This window comes from Drosophila teissieri, chromosome X (assembly GCF_016746235.2).
Source record: "Drosophila teissieri strain GT53w chromosome X, Prin_Dtei_1.1, whole genome shotgun sequence".
Taxonomy (NCBI): Eukaryota; Metazoa; Arthropoda; class Insecta; order Diptera; family Drosophilidae; genus Drosophila; species Drosophila teissieri.
The window spans coordinates 15190240-15210730 of NC_053034.1; the positions used below are offsets into that span (position 1 = coordinate 15190240).

At 48.9% G+C, this 20491-nt stretch overlaps 1 protein-coding gene across 1 annotated transcript in view; it reads left to right on the forward strand.

Moving 5' to 3' along the window:
• The first annotated feature begins 7 nt into the window (after positions 1-7).
• LOC122623281 (unconventional myosin-XV) overlaps positions 8-20491 on the forward strand; it is a 31101-nt gene continuing 10617 nt past the window's right edge. Inside the window, exons 1-3 of the mRNA XM_043802331.1 lie at positions 8-520; positions 7930-8272; positions 12005-18937. Coding sequence (XP_043658266.1) covers positions 8147-8272; positions 12005-18937 — 7059 coding nt within the window. The 5' untranslated portion in view covers positions 8-520; positions 7930-8146. The remainder of the gene's footprint in view (positions 521-7929; positions 8273-12004; positions 18938-20491) is intronic.

Here is a 20491-nt window from a genome sequence, read left to right on the forward strand (position 1 = left end):
GCTGTTTGACTGCCGGAGGAGTTTGTTGAGCATTTTTTTTTGGTGCGCGGCGTGCCACGGATTGTAGCCACAACCATACAAATACCTATGTACATACTGAGCGGTCAAATTAAGTTTTGTTTTTTTTTTCGTTACCCAACTCGCAAGTGCCGTGCAATTATTTGTTCCAATTCTGATCAACGAAATTCAAAAGCGTCGACACTTTTTTGACAAACAACGCAACAAGCAAATCGGCGTAAAAAATAGAAGAAAAAAAAAAAGAAAATATTAAGAATCACAAACAACGAAGCAGCGAGAAAGAGGGAAGAGAAGAGAAGAGAGTATCGGAAGACACTGCGGATGAAATGTAGCAGAATTCTTCCTCTTCTAATGTTCTGTGTGCGGTGACGAAGTGACGCCAAAAGAAACCAACCGAGAGGAGAAGAAAGAGCAGAAGAAAGAGCTCAAAAAACATAAAACACAAACTCACACGCTGGCAGAACAGAACGGTTATCTGAAACGCAAGGCAACAACAAAGCAAGTAAGTCACGCTCAAAGGGGAGAGCGAGAGAGAGCGAAAATAGCAGTAACCTTTTTCTCACTCTCTCTCTCCCGCTCTCGGAATTCAAATCAGAATCTGAATCTGAAACTTGGTCTACAACAACAACAATAATAGCAGAAGAATGTCAATAAAACCAGGATTGCCAGGCGCCATTAAAAATATTAACTATTTTCATTGATTGCCATTGTCGATATGAAGGGCTTTTAGAAAGGATTTGATTGTTTGTTAGATTTTGTAAATTCTTATCTTCTTATCTTCGAGCTATGTAGGATCCGTATATGTATATACTAAGGATATATAACTAAAGAATTTAAATAAGTTGTGTTCTTATTAAGAAACACAATTCTGTTAGCTTTAGAAATGATTTACAATCTGAGAATATCAAAAACTATTCAGAGCTATAAGCACAGAATGAATGAAAGGATTTATTACTTGTAGAATGTTGAAAACTCCCCAATGAAATCATCCACGCTTATTTTCAAAAAATCAATTAATCAGACTGCCCAATGTCAATGCCAATGGCAACAATGAGTACGCCGAGTTTGAGCCACCCCCATCATGGCTAATTATAGAGGTAATAGAGTTTCGGCATTGCGGTGAGCTCATCGAAGATGCATTCGATTTCTAGCCACTTGCACGTGTGCAACCATGAACTTATTGGATTCGAATGCATTCTCGGGATCACCTGAGGTCCAGATGCCAACAGATATTAAGACCTGTTCTCGTCTCCAAAGGCGATCGATTTCAATTTGTGTAACGGCACCTGGCCAACGATTTTCCGATTCTCGATCCGATGCAGTTGCAGTTGCAGTTGCATAAGCTCGTCCTAACGGTACTCGAGTGGTTCTCGATGCTATATTTCGGTTTCTTTTTTAACGATCCCTACGGATCGGTTCGTCGTCTCAACTCGTTTCGTTTTGTATCGCATTTTGACTTTGGCTTTGGCTTTGGCTTTCGTTTGGTTTCGATCGGCGACGTTTTGGCAAATCATGGCAGGCCAAAAGAAGCCGAGAACGCTGCGCTGCCAACGGTATACGATCGCAAACAGTTAGGCGTGCAAAAAGCCAGAAAAAAATCAAGAAAAAATCGACGCAAATGCTATAAAACAAAAACAACAAAAAATTGGTGGTGGAGCAAAAGAAAACTGGTTCCGGCCATCGAAGAATGCCGCAGTGGCCACTTGGCCAGGTCCGAATGTCTCTGTGTGTTGGAGTATATCCATGTGTGTGCGTTTGTGTCGGTGTATGCGTGCCACTTCCGTACAACAACGCCCTGACCCCTCCCCACCCCCCACCTCCCCCATTTCATTCCCCTTCTTAGTTGGCCTCTCTCCCGAGTTCGCGTTCGTTGCCTGAGTCTTTTGTTTTCCCAGCTCATTGCCGTGTTTTCTTATCGCTGGTATAGTTTTATACCCTGGCGGAGGGTGATTTTATTAGGGTTCCACTGTTGCAGCGCCAAGAGGGTCAGCGTTAAGAAATTATCAAGGTCTTTGGCCAAAAGCCATAGTTCAGTGATTTTATGGGAGAACGATTTTTAAACGGGTCTTACTATACAATGTTACCATGTGACTGGAGCATTTCTCTATTTTAAACGATTCAATGTATTAGTATTAGTATTAGATCAACTCTGAGAAATCTGTTTTTAATCCCTTTGACTGTCAATGGGTTAACGAGAGTATCTGGCAGTCCTAGAGCAAACTTTTCCCACTTTGCTATCGATAATTTTTTCTTTGCTTTTCGCTTTCGTGCTCATTTTCATGCTGGGGACGCTGGCAAAGCAAAAAGCGAGCCACAAATGCTAAAAATGCATAACAAAAGCCAAAGCAAACACCACACACCACCACCGATGCCAGCTCACACAATCACTCACATTCATGCTAATGCGACAAAGATGTTAATTGACTTTTACTTTATTTAAACAAAATAGTCACAGCCAACACAGGCCAACGCAGGCCAACAACAAAAACGATCTCCGATCTCCATTGAGTGAAATTTTTAATTTACGTTTTTTATTAATTTATTTTCGTGCGGTTTTCGCGGCAAATTCCCGCATATTCGTCATCATCTTGGACAGATACTTCTTTTGTTGTCGTCATCGATTTCGTTTTTTGGTCGAAACCCTACACACTGTTATTAGTTTTAATCGATTTGGATGATGCGATAATTGGAGGCATCTTAAATCAATTTCGCCTGGGAACTTTTGCTTAGTTTTGACTAAATGAAATCGAAATGACGGTGCCTAATTTTTGTGGGCTAAGTTTTGAGTTCGAATTGAGAAAGTCGCGTGATCGAAGTTTAGCAAATGAACTTTATTTGTAGAAAATATGTAAAGTTGGCTGAATGGAGTTGGGTATGTAGGCTGTAAAATAGAATATATATATATGTATCTATTTACTAAGTTATGGGATACAATTTTTTGGTTTTTGTGTTATTCTGTTTCTTGGCAACGAAATACTACCAAACTGACTACCAAACCAATATCTGTTAACCTACATACCCATATGCCGCCCCTGGAGTCGAAGCCCCATCTTTGGCGGCGGCACCTCCGTAAGATTTGCGTTTGAAGTATTGTAGTACCTTTTTGGCCACGAACCGCCTTGCCTCACATTCCGCAACGCCCCCAAGACGCAGCTGTTTCCCAGCTTCAGGGCGCCCACTTCCAATTCGCCTCCGTAGTGGTACACCAAAAAAAAATCACTAAAATAGCCTAAATCAAACTACAGCTACAGAAGTTTGAAGTTGGCGTATAATATTCGTATAAGAACAGGCAACGCAGTTTTAGGATGTCAGTATTATGATATGATTATGAAGATATGAAATTTCATTGAAATTAGTGCTAACTTTGTTTGCCAGTGTATTTGGCGTCCCTTGTTGCAGCAAGCAATGTTGCGGGTGCGGCAGCAACGCATAGACGCAAAACGATTGCAGAAAACAAATCGAGCGGCACTCCTTCGGCTGACACCAACGATTTGATTCGATTTTAGTTGAGTTGAGTGGAGTTGATTGTTAGAATACTTTATGCACCGCCACTTTCAATTGTCTCCGGCATAGACGTTTGAAAATTTCCCTTTTTGTTTTCTGCATGCATAAAGTTATCTGCTGTATTGTGGGCTTGTCTTTCAGTGTGTGTGTGTGTATGTGTGTGTTGTTTGTGATCGATGAGCAAAAGCTGGCAACATGGCGCGCTTTTTTTTCTGTTTTTTTTTTTCCATTTTTCATTTTTTACCAAAGGTTTATTGGCCTTTTGGCTTACTCTCTGCACGCGCCTGTGTGTATGTGTCGCCATTTTAGCTCGAACTTGGCTTATACCATTTGGCTTGACTCTGGTTTTGGTTTTGGTTTTGGTTTTGGCCCTGGTGCTAGTGAAATCGTGCGCCGACTTCAACTTCTTGCTAAATATTTCTTCTTTCTACATGAAATTTTCTATTTGTCCAACCCAAATATAAAAAACGAGTGAACGAAGAGTGAGCAGCAGCAGCAGAAGCAACAGCAACAGCAGGGCAATTAAGCCGCTTACTGCAAGAACAGCAAAATAATATATGACTAGTCACTCCCTAGACAAGCCTAGTCAAGAGCGGCGAGTGCGTGCTGTTGTTGACTGTTTTTGGCCGAAGCTTTTAGCCAATAAGTCAAACTGTCAGTCAGCCAGTCAGCCAGTCAGCCAGCCACAGACAGTCGCAGCCAGACGTTGTTGACGTCGCCGTTGGGTTTAATTGAAATGGCAGGGCCAGGGGGAAGAATGCCAGAGGGGTTTTTTTTCGATCCCTGGACTGCAGTCCAAATTGAATTAGCCAGGTATTTTTCAGCGAAGTCACAGGCCAGCGGATTGCAGATTATCGCGCGGATGTTCCCCCTCGATTTTTAACCAGATACGGAGAGGTAATTTTCTGTGGGCCAGATTGGTATGCCAGATCCAATTTGGGAATCTGTGTGAGTCCGGAAACCGAAAGCTTGCCGGCCATTAAATTGGATATGGCCTTTTGAGCCCATATCGTTCATCAGCTCCAGTTTATAGGTATAAATTATTCTTGATTGAACATTTTTAATTATTTAATGTAGATCTTGTGAACCATGTGGATTTAAAAATAATTCACTTTTCATTATCATTATCTTTCAATCAACAATACACGCACCCAAAACGAAAGCAACTTGCATATCGAATAGCAATGGACTTGAATAAAATAAATACAGTAAACAGTAAACAATAAACAATAAATAATGCATAATTGCTGCGAGCAAATAGCGAATGTGTTAAGTGGGTAACAAAAACGCAACTTGAAAGTAAACCGAAGTAAACCGAAATTAATTGCAGCTCGAATTGCAAATTGCAGTTCGTCAAACCGACTCAATTAAAACAAAATCGAAATCGTAAACGAAAACGTAAACGTAAACGTCAAATTAAACAGCCAGAGCAACATAATTAAAGATCGTATTTGGCTGTGCGTGTGCGAGATGTTGAGGTGTTGTTTAGATAAAAAAAAACAAAAGAAAAAACACTCTATCGAGTTTCACTTCGTGGCAGCCAAAGCCGCACCTCCTGCCCCCCCCCTCCGCTCCTTGATTTTCACCTAACCATTTGTTTTTTTAGGGCCATTCCGAACTCTCAGCTATGCCAAGAATGTATCAATACCCTCGAAACTACGAGAAACGAGCTGTCGAGAGACTAGAAACACATTTTTCAGCCACGCAAACACAACCACAGCAACACCTGACTTCAACTTATGCATAACTTAACATTTAAGCATTTAAGCAGGTGCGGTCTGGTATTTATATCTATATGTGTGTGTGTGTGTCATAGCTGATAACAAATCATTTTAGAAATCGAACAAAAACATCGCCGCAAGAATCAGATTTTGTCCCATGGGAACGCAGTTGCCATAGAAATATTTTCCCTGTCGAGATGGAAATGAGAAAAGAGTCTGTTATCCAACCTTGGAATTTGTTATTAATTTTGAGTTCTTTGGCGCTTAAAGTTGTCACTGAAAATAGAAAGACTTAGGCAACGAACTTGTATAGCTGCTTGGTTGTTTTTTGGATGCTTATTATTTCTTTTCGATTGAAAGTTTATGTTCTTTGGGGCTGGAGTGCAGTTCTTGGCGAAACGAAATACTTAGGCAACAAACTTGTGTGATTTCCAAAAGTCTATTTGTTATGCTAAGAGTAACCATTTCAATAGGGTTAACTTTGCTAAATCTATTTTTTTTGTGAATAATATTAATTAATATATTAACTGGGAGATGAATCTGAAATGAAGTGCCTTCCATTGCGCAACTTCCGTTGCCGACTTGAAGTGCCCAACCCATGCCGCAAAAACCTGGCTTCACTTATCCAACACTTAGTTGCAAATGAAATTCTTATGATTGTTATTCCACATCGTTGGATATTTGCTCATTGATTACGAACACACACACACACACACACGCGCACACACACTGTCGCACAATCATGATGTTAATGCCGAGGCTGTTGTTGCTATTTTGGTTTGCTGCCGTTTTGGCTTGGTTGCTACCTTAGCATTAAACATGGACTGCAGGCAGCGACGTCTTAGCATTGGAATGCGGTCGAACCCGTAGCTAGCCAAGATTTTTGCTGGCTGCCTTAGTCATTGTTTTTGTCACTATTACACAGTAGAAAACATTCATTCAGAATCAATAATGTGAAATTAAAGTCGTGCGAGAACACATAAGATATTATTTATAAACTATTGAAATGATTGCGATTACTTTATTAACTTGATATCTTATTTTGGAATATACATATATTTCGCTGAGTGTATGGCATGTTGCCCCAAAAGCTCGACGGAAAGAGAGGGCTGGTGCGTACGTGTTGGCCTTATGAAGCGGCAAGCTGAATGAAAATGTCTGACGAAGTGTCAGCCTCCCTCCAGCCATTTCGTCTCGAAAAACAAGTTCCTCTATTGACGCTGCTATTTCGTGAGCACTTGCCGGGCCAGTTGGCATCACACAGATTCGTTACTGGGCCAGGCCCAAACTTCAATTCCAACTCCAGCTCCAGCTCCAACTCCAATTCAAATCCACTTCCAGTTAACAAATCCAAATCCGATTGACTCACTTAAGCCACAACTGCATGAATCAATTCGAATCAAATCAAATTGCGACAACTTCTCTCTCTCTCTTTCTGCCGTCGTTGTTTTATTTTCATTTGATGTTTCTGTTGTTTTGGGCATAAATATTTATGTCTGTGTGTGCTAAAGGCATTTGCCGCAAATCAGGTGAAAGTTTTGCCTGAGAAAAGGCAAAGATAAAACAACAACTATAACAACAACCACAGCATAACATTCTTTCCCACTTTTTTTTTTCGGTCTTGCCGCATCTGCTTAATATTCTTTTAGCCAACCTACATATACGAGTATGCTCGGGGTTTTTTGGGCGTTCGCATTTCATATTTTACGATATTGCTTTTTTGGAAATTTCTTAATGAACTTGAATGTTTCATGCTTCTTTCGCTGCCGTTCCCCCTTTTTTTTTCTTTTTTGGAAACGATCATAATTTCAAACGCATTCTGGCATATTAATTGCCTTTAATGGGATCTTGTTGAGGTTGGCCAATTGTGAATGCGAGTCATGTTTGAGTGTTTGGATTTTATTTAATATTGAAGTGCTACTTCTAAAGATTGTTATCATTAATTCAAAATACTTTTAGCACAGTGAACGCATTAAATATAATAAATTAATGATTAAACTGACCTTGCTTTCACTATCTCGACTTTATTGAAAGAATTCTTCTATTCCATCACATAAAGTTCATTTTGGTGGCTCAAAACTTTATCTCACTGCATTGATGATTATTAAAATCTGTGGCTTCACCAATTTGCAATGTCCCTTCACTGCAGCTTCCAATTCGTGAATTTCTGGCATGTTTTATTTAATAAGTTTGCTACCCTCGGATCTTTTGCAACGATGCAAATGTTGCTACTGTCATTGTTACCGCTTCACGATTTAGTTTTTTTTTCTTTTTCCTCCGCCGTTGCATTTCATTGCACCTCGGTCTCGGTTGGCAAACATTTCCACAGAGACAAAAAAATAAAAACCAACATATATATTTATACACATTCACATAGATGCGAAGAAACGAAAAATCTGTACTTTCATTAATAACGCGGCCTTCGCGTCATTGACTGCAAACAGTCACCGCTGCTCACGATCAAAATCCCCGTCAAAATCACACCGATGTGGGGTTTTGGCTACGAGTCTGATAAGCCGCCTGGGCAACAATTTTATAATGCAAAAGAGCGAGGAATTTTTTATAGAAAGGCGCCGTAATTACACGAGTTTTTGTTTTTTTCCCCCGAGCGCCTTAATTTTTGTGTGTTGAGAGAAAATTTTGTAAATCGTACTTAGCAAATTCCCATTTCGTATATTTCTTGCAGCAATGAATCAACCGGTTTGAAGACCATCATCCATTCCGCACCACTCCCATCTCAGTGGGTTCAACACCATAGAGTTCACCACTATAGAGGAAGCGCAGGAGCAGAACATCGGCAAGGTATCGTTTCCACACTGACCTGACCCAGATCCAGACCCAGATCCAGACCCAGACCCGCAGGATAGTGAGTCCAGAGCAGCGAACGCGAACTCACCGGAGCCATGGACTGGGCCGAGGGTGATCTGGTCTGGTTCGATCCGGGCATGGGACATCCCATTCCCGGCGAGATCCAGGAGGTGCACCGCGCTGCCCAGGTGATCGTTGTGCAGGCGCTCATCAAAGGCAAGGTAAGAGTGCAAACTAGTAACTAAAAAGTATGATATAAGATTTCTATTTAGATATCCATTCTATTTAGATGTATATTTTGTTTTTAAATCAATGGAACCATTTCTCGCAGTGCACTTTCGCACCCTCCGTAAAAAGGTGCGAGTTTGCACCATCGCCTCGTTTTTGGTTCGGTTTCCGTGGCTTACTGTTTGAATTTTCAATTTGTTTACGACTTCGCCGTGGCCCATGAATGCTTTTCACTATTTTCACCCGACATGAACTGTTTGCCAGACTGTTTATATTTATTTATTTCGGTTTTCACGAGCTGCCCTCGAGTGTTTAGCAGGTTGGCTTGCTGGTTGGGAATCTATGTATGTCTCGGAATTTATGGAATGTGCTCGCTTGAATTTATGTGCCGATTTGCTGAAGCAAACAAAATACAAATAGAGAGGCGGGCATTTGCAGCGAAATTGGGATTTCTTTTTCGGCCATCGGCACGCGTGCTCACTGTACAGTGGACTGTACCACCTGTGCAATGCACCTAATTGCACCTGCCAGCGGCAGCGTTTCCTTTTTCCTTTCTGCCACTCGCCTGTACGCTGCAATTATAAGATGTGGAGCTGCTGAAGTGCTGAGCTGGCGGTATCAAGATTGAGAACGCACGGCAATTAGTCTCAAGTCGTCGACTGACGGCACAGTGGAACCACATTCAGAATTACATCAAATCTATATAATCTATATAATCCTAATACTGAGAGTGTGAATAGTAACTCTACTAGCTAAATGGGTATGTCAATGCCCAAACACTCGACTTTTAGGTTTCTTGATGCCCAAAGTGAAAATCAAAGCTGGTTGATAGCCTTTGTAGGCACTCTTTATTCGTAGATAAACATTTGCCAAATGACCGATTTCACTGTGTAAAAATGCGCTGAGTTTGCAGTAGCAGCAAAATGTTTATTTTATATTTTTACGTACCAAACGAAAGCTTTTAGTGTGTTTTATTTTGCAAATAACAGGTGAAAAACTGGCTTGGCCGAAACCGCACTTCCTGTATGCTTTTATTATTCTCCTTCTTAACAAATATAATAATGCTGGCGCTTGGGACAGTGCTCGTAATGTTTGGTCTAGCGGTACCAGAATCAGAAAAACCTGCCACATGTGACTCGTATCCTGTTGCACGAGAGAACCAGTTGGTGGCACATGTGCTGCCTGGGATCGGCCACTGGGACCATGGGAATCCGCTTCTGAAGGCGTAATCGTGGAACTAGATCAATTATCGGTCAGTGCATTGTGCGCCCTGCTACGAAATCAAATCAAACCAAATTCCACCTGTGGTTTCTTGGATCTGTGACTTTTTTCCTGATTGTAGTACAGCGAGTTCTGAATTAAATTAAACGCTGACTAAATACTTGCATTTATGTAGGTTTTTTCACTAACGTTTATTAAAAAGTTCGGATACATGTAGAATTAAATTATTGTACTCCTACCTTAAGGCAGCCTAAACAATTATATGTTTAAGGAGTAGGACATAGTAATACTATTGTATTGGTCATAAAGTTAACAATTTTTAATTATATTCGGTGATACATGTTTTAATTCTTAAATTTTTATTGACAACTAATTTCTTATTATCATGTAACTAGTTCTTCATTTGTAAAATAACTATAATAATTGTGATAGTGATTTCAATTACCATTAAAAGTCTGAATCTGAAAGATTAGATTATATTAGATTTAATAATATTTTTAAAGCATACTTTTAGTTATCATTTGAAAAACAAGCGCGTACAATTCCTCAATCATTTGACACCAGAGAACTGCAAGAGTGGCATTTTCTTGCCTCCCTAATCGCACTCAACAAATTTGATTGTCGGGTGCCACTCACACTTACAAACAGGTACTCACCCCTTTCCTCAAACTCTTTCCACGTCAGAGCTGACAGCTGGTTGTAGCTCCTGGAAAATAGCTAGTTCAGGCACTTCCTCCACTCCAGTAGGTCGAAATCACATTATTTGTATCCTCTGCTGCCATGTATCACATATCACTGCACCACTCACTCACAATTAGTATTTACAAAAAAAACATTGAAAAAGTGGTTTGCTTACGTAGGACTTTTGAGAAGCGCAGAGGAGGGCACCTATATTTTGGTATTATTTAGTATTTAGTATTATTAAGTATTTAGTATTATTTAGTATTTAGTATTATTCAGTATTTATTATTATTAAGAATTTAGTATTTTCTAGTATTTATTATTTAGTATTTAGTATTATTCTTTATTTCCTTTTAATGTAAAGTAATATCTTACCTATAATTTTATAATTTCACTTTGAATGCCAGCTAGAACAATAGAAATAGAATAGAATAGAAGTATAAATATTATTTAATAATATACAAGATTGTTTTGTGTTAAGACATTAGAAACACCCTGTGTTTAGGTGGCTTGCTGCAGTTCTCTGATTGACACACATAATTTGGTACTGTCATTGATACGCATACCCATTGATATGAATGGGGAAGTTGCCGAGGCGAATGCATTCTCAGCGATCCAAAGAAGATATTTCACGCCATTGTTTTGACCGGCTATCAGATGACAATGTCCCCTGCCCCACACGAAGCTGCTGAAAACTGAACACTGAGATCGGAAGACTGAAGACTGGGGGCTAAAGATTAAAAGACCGAAGACTGAAGAGTGAAGAGTGAAGACTGAAGACGTGCCCAAGAACCCATCAAGTCGTCGAACTTGAACTGGTTGGGCCTCGCCGCTTTCGGGGAGAAAGTCCCACACACTGGCCGCCTAATTGAATGGCGATCGAAGACTGCATCAATATCAATGCGATCGGGTGTCTTCTTTCTTTCTTTCTTTCTCTCTCTTCTTTCTTTGCCTTCCTCTTCTCTTCTTCTCTTCTTCTGCTCTGCTCCTCCCCTCGCCACTTGCGTATTATTAGTTTTTTGTGGCGTTCTGGTGGCCCACACTGCCAAGTAGTAGTCGGTAGCTAACAGGAGTGTCATCTGGTCTGGCCGGGTTCCAAGTGATCCGGTCTACTATATGCCATGCAACCCATACCCATACCCATACCCATAGCCATACTGGAAACCGAACTGAAACCCCCATCTTGCATCGTTTTGAAAGAACGTGTTTGGATGCAGCGAAAACCGTTTTAGAAACGTTTGGGGAAATTGTGGCAATGAAGCCGCCAGATTCCGATTCCTTTCAGTTGCATTCGAGCCATCGGCCACAAACAAACGTCTTTTGTGATACTAGTTCTTGATCTTTTAATCTCGCTGCGGATTCGGGTTTGGGCCCATTTTTGTTTGGCCCAGAATCGAGTTCGCCTTGTGGATCCGTGGGAGTTGAGACTTATAGAGGGGTCCGTCAATAGATGCGCATCGTACGGTTCCATTTGGAGCCGTGGCAACGCGGCGGCGGAGGATCGGTGACTCCCAGTCCTGCCCAGTCGCCCTCGCTGGCGCTCCTCTCGCCGCACGTCCTGCGTCGTCAGCGCCCCGCCAGTCTCGAGGATTTCGAGGATCTGCCCAATCTGTCGGCCAAACATCCGGCTCTGCCAGCCAGTCGCCTGCGACGCCTCAAGTGCCGCTATCCCCAGGTGGTCAAGCGACTGTCCACGCTCTGCAGCGATGTGATAGCACGCCATGTGAGAGATGTGTTCCATAACGTTTCTTTACAGGATTTCCCCTGGGATTCTCCCTTATATTCCTCAACTCATGATTATAATTCCTATTCATCCATTGCAGCCACAAACATTCGCCCTGCAGCCGGGAGAGGGCAGCCTGCGTGCTCGCCAGGATCTGGGCAGCAGCGGGGTGGAGGACATGACCCTGCTGGACGACCTGCACGAGGCGTCGCTGCTGTGGAACCTTCGCCTGCGCTACGACAAGGGTCTGATCTACACATTCGCCGGCAGCATCCTGATCGCGGTCAATCCCTACAAGATGTTCCCAGACGCCTATGGCCTGGAGGTGGCCAAGCAGTATGCCGGCCGACCACTGGGCTCCCTGCCGCCGCATCTGTTTGCCATCGGAGCGGCCGCGCATGCAGCACTACCATCGCCCCAGGTGGTGGTCATCTCCGGCGAGAGTGGCTCTGGCAAAACGGAATCCACGAAGTTGGTGATGCAGTACCTGGCGGCGGTGGTGCCCGGCGGTGGATCCGCCTCGGCAGTGATCACCGAGCAGATCCTGGAGGCAGCACCGCTGCTGGAGGCCTTCGGCAATGCCCGCACCGCCCGCAACGACAATAGTTCGCGGTTTGGCAAGTATCTGGAGGTGTACTTCAAGAGCGGCGCCATCGTGGGCGCCAAGATTACGCAGTACCTGCTGGAGAAGTCGCGCATCGTTACCCAGGCGCCCGGCGAACGCAACTACCACGTGTTCTACGAACTCCTGGGCGGCCTATCCGAAACGGAGCGATCGAAGTACGGTCTGCTGGAGGCGGACAAGTACTTCTACCTGAACCAGGGCGCCACCGACTGTGCCAGTGGCCGCGTGGACTGGGAGTCGCTGCAGGGAGCCATGCAGGTTCTTGGCGTCTCCGAGGGCGAACGCGAGGGCATCGTGCGCGTCCTGGCGGCCGTTCTCCATCTGGGCAATGTCTACTTCCATCGCCGGCAATTGAGGCACGGCCAGGAGGGCGTGGAGGTGGGTTCCGATGCCGAGATCAAGTGGGCCGCCCACCTGCTGCACATCAGCGCGGAGGGACTGCATCGTGCGCTGACCAGTCGCACCACCGAAGCTCGCGCGGAACGCCTGCATACGCCACTGGGCATCGATCAGGCGCTGGATGCCCGAGATGCCTTCGCCAAGGCTCTGTATGCGGGACTCTTCAACTGGCTGGTCTCGCGGATCAACTCGATTGTGCAGAAGGGCGGCACCCACGACGCCCATCGCATCAGCATCCTGGACATCTTCGGGTTCGAGGATCTGGCGGAGAACAGCTTCGAGCAGCTGTGCATCAACTATGCGAACGAGAATCTGCAGTTGTACTTCAACAAGCACGTCTTCAAGCTGGAGCAGGCGGAGTATGCCCGCGAGCGCCTGGAGTGGACACCGCTGGCCTGGGACGACAATCTGCCGGTGATACATCTGCTGGCCAAGAAGCCGGTGGGCATCTGCCATTTGCTGGACGACGAGTCCAATTTCCCGCGTGCCACCGATCTGAGTTTCCTGGAGAAGTGCCACTACAACCATGCGCTCAGCGAGCTCTACGCTCGTCCGCGGATCGGTGCCCAGGAGTTTGGGGTGACCCACTATGCGGGCCAGGTGTGGTACTGTGTGGACGGTTTCCTGGACAAGAATCGCGATGCGCTGCGTGGCGATGTCCTGGAGCTGTTGGCCTCCAGCCGTCTGCCCCTGGTGGGTGAGTTGACCAAGCAGCTGCGTGCCCAGCGGGACGCCGGAAAAACCCTGCCCAAGGGCAGCAATGGCAGGTTCGTCACGATGAAGCCGCGAACCCCAACGGTGGCAGCCAGATTTGCGGACTCACTGCAGCAGCTGCTGCAATCGATGGGCAGGTGCCATCCGTGGTTTGTGCGCTGCATCAAGCCGAATCAGGAGAAGCACGCCCTCCGCATGGACATGCCGTGTGTGCTGCAGCAACTGCGATACCTGGGCATGCTGGACACCATTCAGATCCGGCAGCGCGGCTATCCGGTGCGCCTGCGCTTCCAGCACTTCGTGGAGCGCTATCGCCATCTGCTACCCTCGCCCCTGGCCAGGGGCACACCCTACCGGGAGCTGTGCCGCGCCCTGCTCGAGGCCATGCCGCGAACTGGTGTGGAGGGTCCGGACTATCAGTTGGGTGCCACCAGGGTGTTCCTGCGCGAGGCACTCCACCGGGCACTGGAGAGCGGACGCACCGAGCGGCTGCGCCGGGCGGCGGTCAGTGTGCAGCGGCATGTGCGTGGCATGCTCGTCCGCCGGCAACTGGCGCGTCGCCAGGCGGCCGCCACCCGGCTCCAGGCACGTTGGCGTGGCCAGCGGGCACAGCAGCGCTACGAGCGTCTCCGCAAGGGAGCGCTCACGGCCCAGCGACTGTGGCGCGGACGCCAGGCCAGGAGGAGGGTGCAGCAGCTGCGCTCCGATCACCGACGACGGCAGGAGGCGAGGGAGGCAGCTCAGCGAGCTCGCGAGGCACGGGAGGCCAAGCAGGCCGTCCTGGAGAGAAGCCAACTGAGCTACCTGGACATACCAGCCGAGTTGGCATTCATCTACTCCAAGCTGCAGGGCTGGTCGCCGCCGCACGGTGATCGCCACCTGGTCAAGGTGCTGGGCACCGTGCCCGGTCCACCATCGTCGGCCGTTCAGCTGCCCGAGGACTTGGCCCAGTTCTCCTTCGGGAAATTCAGCAGCGTCTACTGCAATGGCTTGCGATTGCAGCCGCGCAGGGAGCCCATCACTGCTCCGCTGCTGACCAGAGCCGCGTCGCGGGATCAGGACTTCCAGGATGCACTGGCCGTGTTCAAGCTCATCCTTCGCTGGAGCAACGACAAAGCGCTGGAAGGCGCCAAGGAGAAGCTGTTGGCCGACTACATCGTGCACAAGGCTTTGAGCTCCAGAGGATTGCGCGATGAGATCCTGGTGCAGTTGTGCAACCAGGTGCATGGCCTGCCCTCCAACTCGACAGAGGCCACTCGACTGTGGCAACTGCTGGGGCAGTGTCTGTGCTGCTTCCAGCCCAGCGCCGCCTTCAGCAAGTATCTGATGAGATTCGTGGACGACGAGGCCCCCGAGTCACTGCGTCCGCTTCTCCTGCGCCAGCTGCTCCGCCAGCAGGGCGGTGGCTCCTCCAGCGGCGCCGTGGGCGGTGGCGCCTGTCGCAGCTTCGTGCCCGCCTGGCTGGAGTGGCGTGCCTGGACCAGGGGCTGCGACATGGCCCTGCCGCTTACTCTGCCGGACGAGGCCAGTCAAACGGTGGCCGTCGACTCGTGGACCAGTTGCGAGGAGGCCGCCGCCTTGGCTGTTTCATCGTTGGGCGTGGCCAGTCGCGGCTGGACATTGGTGCTGGATGATGGCCAGCAGCTCACCGATAGCTGTGGCCTGGACTACGTGATGGATTTGATTGCGGAGAAGGAGCTGTGTCCCGCCTTTCCCGCTCCCAGAAGCGATCTATTGCGTTCGGGCGCCAAGTTCGCCAGAACCACGCTGCCGGATGCGGTGAAACGGCCAGCGGTTCCGCCACCGGCGCCACCCACTTCCAGTGGCAAGGAGGATGTGCCGCGGGAGCGAAGAAGCAGCCGGGAGCTGCTCTCCAGGAGCTCGGCGCTCAATGAGCGCTATTTTGAGCGTGAGCCCAGTCCGGGACCGGGTCAGGGACCGAGTCCCAGTCAGGCCAAGTCGCGTTCCAAGTCACTGGACGACCTGCTGGCCGGCGACATTGTTCCCGTGCCCACGGATTGCGATTCCCAGGAGCCGCTGCACACACTGGGTCTGTCGGAGAGCCGCCTGAACGATCGCTATCACTCGGCGGAGCGGCTGGCTCCAGTGGGCAAGGACACGGGTCCACGCTACCAGAAGTCCCAGCACGCCGGACGCCGCTCCCACGCTGCCTCGCATGGCTCGCACTCCAGCAAATACGCGGACAAGGCCGAGTACGCCACCAGATCCTCGGCCATGTCCGACACGAGTGAGGCGCCATCCCTGGCCTCGCATGTGAGGAGGGTAAGGGTGCCGTCGCAGGCATCGGATGTGGATCAGTTCCTGGACGATCTGTTTAGTCCAGTGCTGGACGGCTCCCTGGATGAGCTGTCCGATGCCAGGTCCTTGGCAGCGAGCATCCGAGGCGGCTGCTATGAGCTGGACAATGAAGCGGAATCGGAGATCGACGACTTGGATGACTACATCAACGATATATTCCAACCGATACCGCTGGTCGAGAGCTTAGACAAGCTGACCAGCAAGGACCAGCTGGCGGTTATCATCAAGGGTGGCGCAACGGCCAGCAATCCCCAGCAGGGGGATGAGGAATCGGAAATCGAGGATCTAGATGACTACATTAATGAGCTCTTCGAACCCATTCCAGTGGCCGAGGGACTGGACACACTGACCAGCAAGGAGCAGCTGGCAGTGAGCATCCGTGGAGGCGGCAGCACGGACAGCAATGGAGCCGATCCGCTGCTCCACCAGCTGATGCAGCTGCCCGGCGAGACGGAGTCGGGTCCGGCGCTGTACCAGCAGCAGGTGCAGCGCGCCTTCCTGCAGTCCGCCATGGCCCAGAACCTGCAGATCCAGCAGCAGCTGCTGGCCCAGAACCAAGCCCTCCAGACGCTGCTCAGCCAGCAGGCGGCAGCGGCGGCAGCCAATAGCTCCACCTCGCCGCCACCGGCTCCTCCGATCCTGAGCAGCCTGTCCATCTCGCCACCGCCGCCGCAATCCCCGCTGCGCATGAAGGCCACCCGGAGTAGTTTGGTGGTGATGGAGTCATTGCAACCACCGCCACCACCACCGCCGCCGCCAATGCCGCCGCCGCTGGAGTGCAAGGATCCGTCGGAGACGCGACACTTCCTCGATCCCTACGGCAGGGCCAAGACCGTGCGGATCGGCAAGTGGCGCTGGCCACCGCCCCAGGGTGAGCCGCAGTTCCAGACCGAGGAGGACTTCTTCGCCTTCAAGATGCGCCAGCACCAGCGCAAGACGACGCCACAGGCGCAGCATCACCAGATGACCGGCAATGGAGGCATGCTGGAGGCGGGTCCTGGTGGACGCGGTGCCTCGGCCACGGCCATCGAGTGGGAGGAGTTCGAGATCGAGAGTCCCACACCGCCGCCCATGGGTGGCCAGCTAATGAGGAGCAGCATCCGCCTGGAGACCACCACCACGACGACCACGTCGGCGGTGAGCAACAGGGACAGAGACCGCGATGCCCAGGATGCGCAGGGACAACCCATGCAGAGTGTGGTCACCACTAAGCTGGCCAAGAAGAGCTTCGAGATCGGAGCGGATCGTCCGCCGCCGGGCAGCGTGGGCAAACTGAAGCTCAGCTCCGAGATGCGTCAGCGGCTGGAGCAAGTCACTGCCGGCCACTCGGTGAGATCGACCGTGTCCACCAAGTCGGAGCAACGAGCTCCGGCAAAGCTGGAGGACACGCGCAAGCTAATGCTGCAGCAGCAGCTGGGTGGACTCTTTGCCAGCGTGTCTGGTGGAAATGCCGGTCCCGGTGGAGTCGTCGATTCCCATGCCACGGTGCGCACACAGATCGAGCGGATGGAGGGCAAGCTGTCGCCGCCACCAGCGCCGCCGTCGGGCGGCTGGCCGGGCGTGCTACTGCCACCGGCGCCCAGTGTACCGGCACCGCCGCCACCCATCAGGCCGCCCAGCATGGCGCCACCCGCTCCGCCGCCAGCGCCGCAAAGTCCGCCGACGGCGAGGAGTCCGGAACCGGAACCCGACTATCGCACCTCGAGCAGCCAGGTGGTGGTGAAGGAGCATGTGCCCGCGTTTATTCAGCGCCAGGAGCGCGACACGTTCGGTGCAGTGCGTCAGCAGCAGCTGATCAGCAGTCACCATCTGCATCTGGAGGACCACTCCGCGTCCTCCTCGCCGGCGGCGGCTGCCTGGGAGCAGGCGGAACGGGAGAGGTCCCGCAGCCGCAGCAGGAGTCGCGATCGCGAGGACTACTCCGAGTCGGTGTGGGACAGGGCGGAAGTGGAGGGACCCGCCTCCGGCAGTGGCAGTGAGAAGGAGCGCGAGAAGCGGGAGCGCGAACGCGAGCGTCTCTACGAGATCCGGCAGGTGGAGCGGGAGCGCGAAAGCCATAAGGTCTATCAGCCGGCGCCGCCGCGTGTCATCCAGGCCAGCATGGACACCACCGGCGGCCATCGCCGGGAGGACCGCGCCGGCGGACTGGCCACCTTCCGCACCCACATGGCCCAGAAGTACGAGCACGAGCGGAAGCGCAAGAGCTCGGCCAGCTCCGGGATGCGCGAGGAGCTGGACTCGATGCACATGACCACGCCGCCGCCCGTTATTGTGCCGGCTCCGGTGCCGCCGCCGCCCTCGTCGACCAGCCCCGGACTGGGCGTGGTCTCCGGCGTGCTGCTGGGATCGGGAACGGGGGGCAGCAGTGCCTGCCTGACCTACAACCGGGTGCCGTGGAAGTTGCGCGTGCGCAAGGAGGTCTTCCAGCCGCATGAGCCCATCGGGCCGCCGGTGGCGCTGGACCTGCTCTTCGCCCAGGTGCTGGGCGACGTCTTCGGGGTGACGCCCTGCCTGCGGATTACGCCGCAGGAGAAGAGCTCCGCCCTGAACATGCTGCACGGGCATGGCGTCAGTGTGGACACGCTCTCCAATCGAAATGGATCCGGAGCCGGCGGCGGAGGAGGAGGAGGAAATGGTGGACAGGTGCGTGCCCTGGTGAAGCGCCATCTGGTGGACATGGCACGCGATTGGCCGCTGTACTTTGCACGACTGTTCGCCGTGCAAGGAGCACCGCTCTATCCGGACGTCAGCATCATGGGCGTCTCGCACAGTGGCCTCTACCTGGCTCGTCGGGATGCCGACTACCTGATCGTGGTGCAGGCCATCTCCTTTGGCGAGATCCAGAGTGCCGTCACCCTGCCGCGTCCCGCTGCACTGCAGCTCAATCTGCGGAATGGCAAGCACCTGGCACTCCACGCAGCCCGCGCCGCCGCCATCCAGTCGATGGTCACCACTTTTGTCCAGGAGTTCCGCAAGGTGAGTTGTTTTATGCAATATTTGGTTAAGATCTTACTTAGTTTATCTTACTTGCAAATCTGTAAGTTATTTTGGGGCTTTTGTTATTTGTTTTTTGCCAACCAAAAGTATGCAAGAGAAATTTCTTAAGCTATCAGAATTATTAAATATGCATTCAAAGCTCGCAAGAGAAGCTTGAATGTTTGAATTATAGTTGCTGATATAAACGATGTATGTATATTGAATAAGCATAGTTTCCTTTCAACAGAAAGATTTTTCATAATCACCGAAATATATATGTATATATTATAGGAACATAAGTTTATAAGTTCTATTATTGTATGCTGATTAATTTCAACAGATATGTTGTCATTGATTTTTGTTGATAGATCACAGATCAAATTCCCCGCACCAATTGCAAATTTTGGCATAGCCATTATTTGGTGTATACCAATTATTTTGTATGCCACTTTACTTGGCGTAAATAGAAAAATAATTGCATTAATTGCGTGAATAATTGCAAGCATCGGTCATTATAACGTGGCCTTAATGAAACTGCTAATGTTTTACGGCCTCAAGATAATAATACGGCAGCTGGCCAATTCCAAAGTGTTATTTTTATGTCGCGCAGACAAAAGCTGTAATGTAATATCACCTCAGGCAGAAAAGCGATTGACTTTGCTGATCAGCATGGCATGGTAATATGCCTTTAAGTGTTATAATTTTTGCAATAGAAATAAGCAGTATTTTAAAGGTAAAAACTCAAAGGATGCTCTGGGTATCCAACTGTTTTCAAATCTGGCAAACCTTCCGAGGTTTCAATTCAGTTATGTCCTTGGTCGTATGTCTTTGTTATAGAAATACTGTGTTATTGGAAGTTATCTGGCTTGGAGTTTCTTTGCGGCCTTAAAGCTCAGTGGGTTTCAGTGGGTTTCAGTGGGTCTCAGTGGGTTTCAGTGGGTCTCAGTGGCTCCGGCGAGATTCCAGCGCCATATAAGCATCATCTGCGCATGGTTGATATTCATAGTTGGCGCTCGTCCATCAGGCGAATGGAGCTGAAGTGCAGTGCCTACTTTTGTTTTCTCTTTTTGTTTGACACTCGAAACGGGTATGCACTTTTCGCCACACGCAGTTGAAGCAGATGTGTTGGTAAGCGATTTTTGCAATTTCTTTATAAATATTTGACGAAATCATTAATTACGCCTCTGATTGAAACGTTTATTTAAAGTGAAGTGTTGGGTGTACATTTCAAATTAAATAAAGTACTTAAAACCGCTCTAGACATTCTAAAATCTAAAATGCCAAGTTGGAAACTAAACTTTCTTAAATCATACTTCCCCAGGGTATTTCCGCTACGCGTTGTGCATTCAGATTTTGTTTGATCAACAAAATGTTTTCCATTTTCCCCTACATTTCCCCCCAGTTTTCCTCTTCAGCTCTTCGGCTCTTCGGCTGTTTGCTGTTTGAAGTTGCTTCTTAATTCAATTCATTTTATGCGTGAAAACTCGTTAAACGCCAAAGCTGCCCAGTCAGACTGACTGACCCATCTGACCAATCTGACCAATCTGAGTGGCA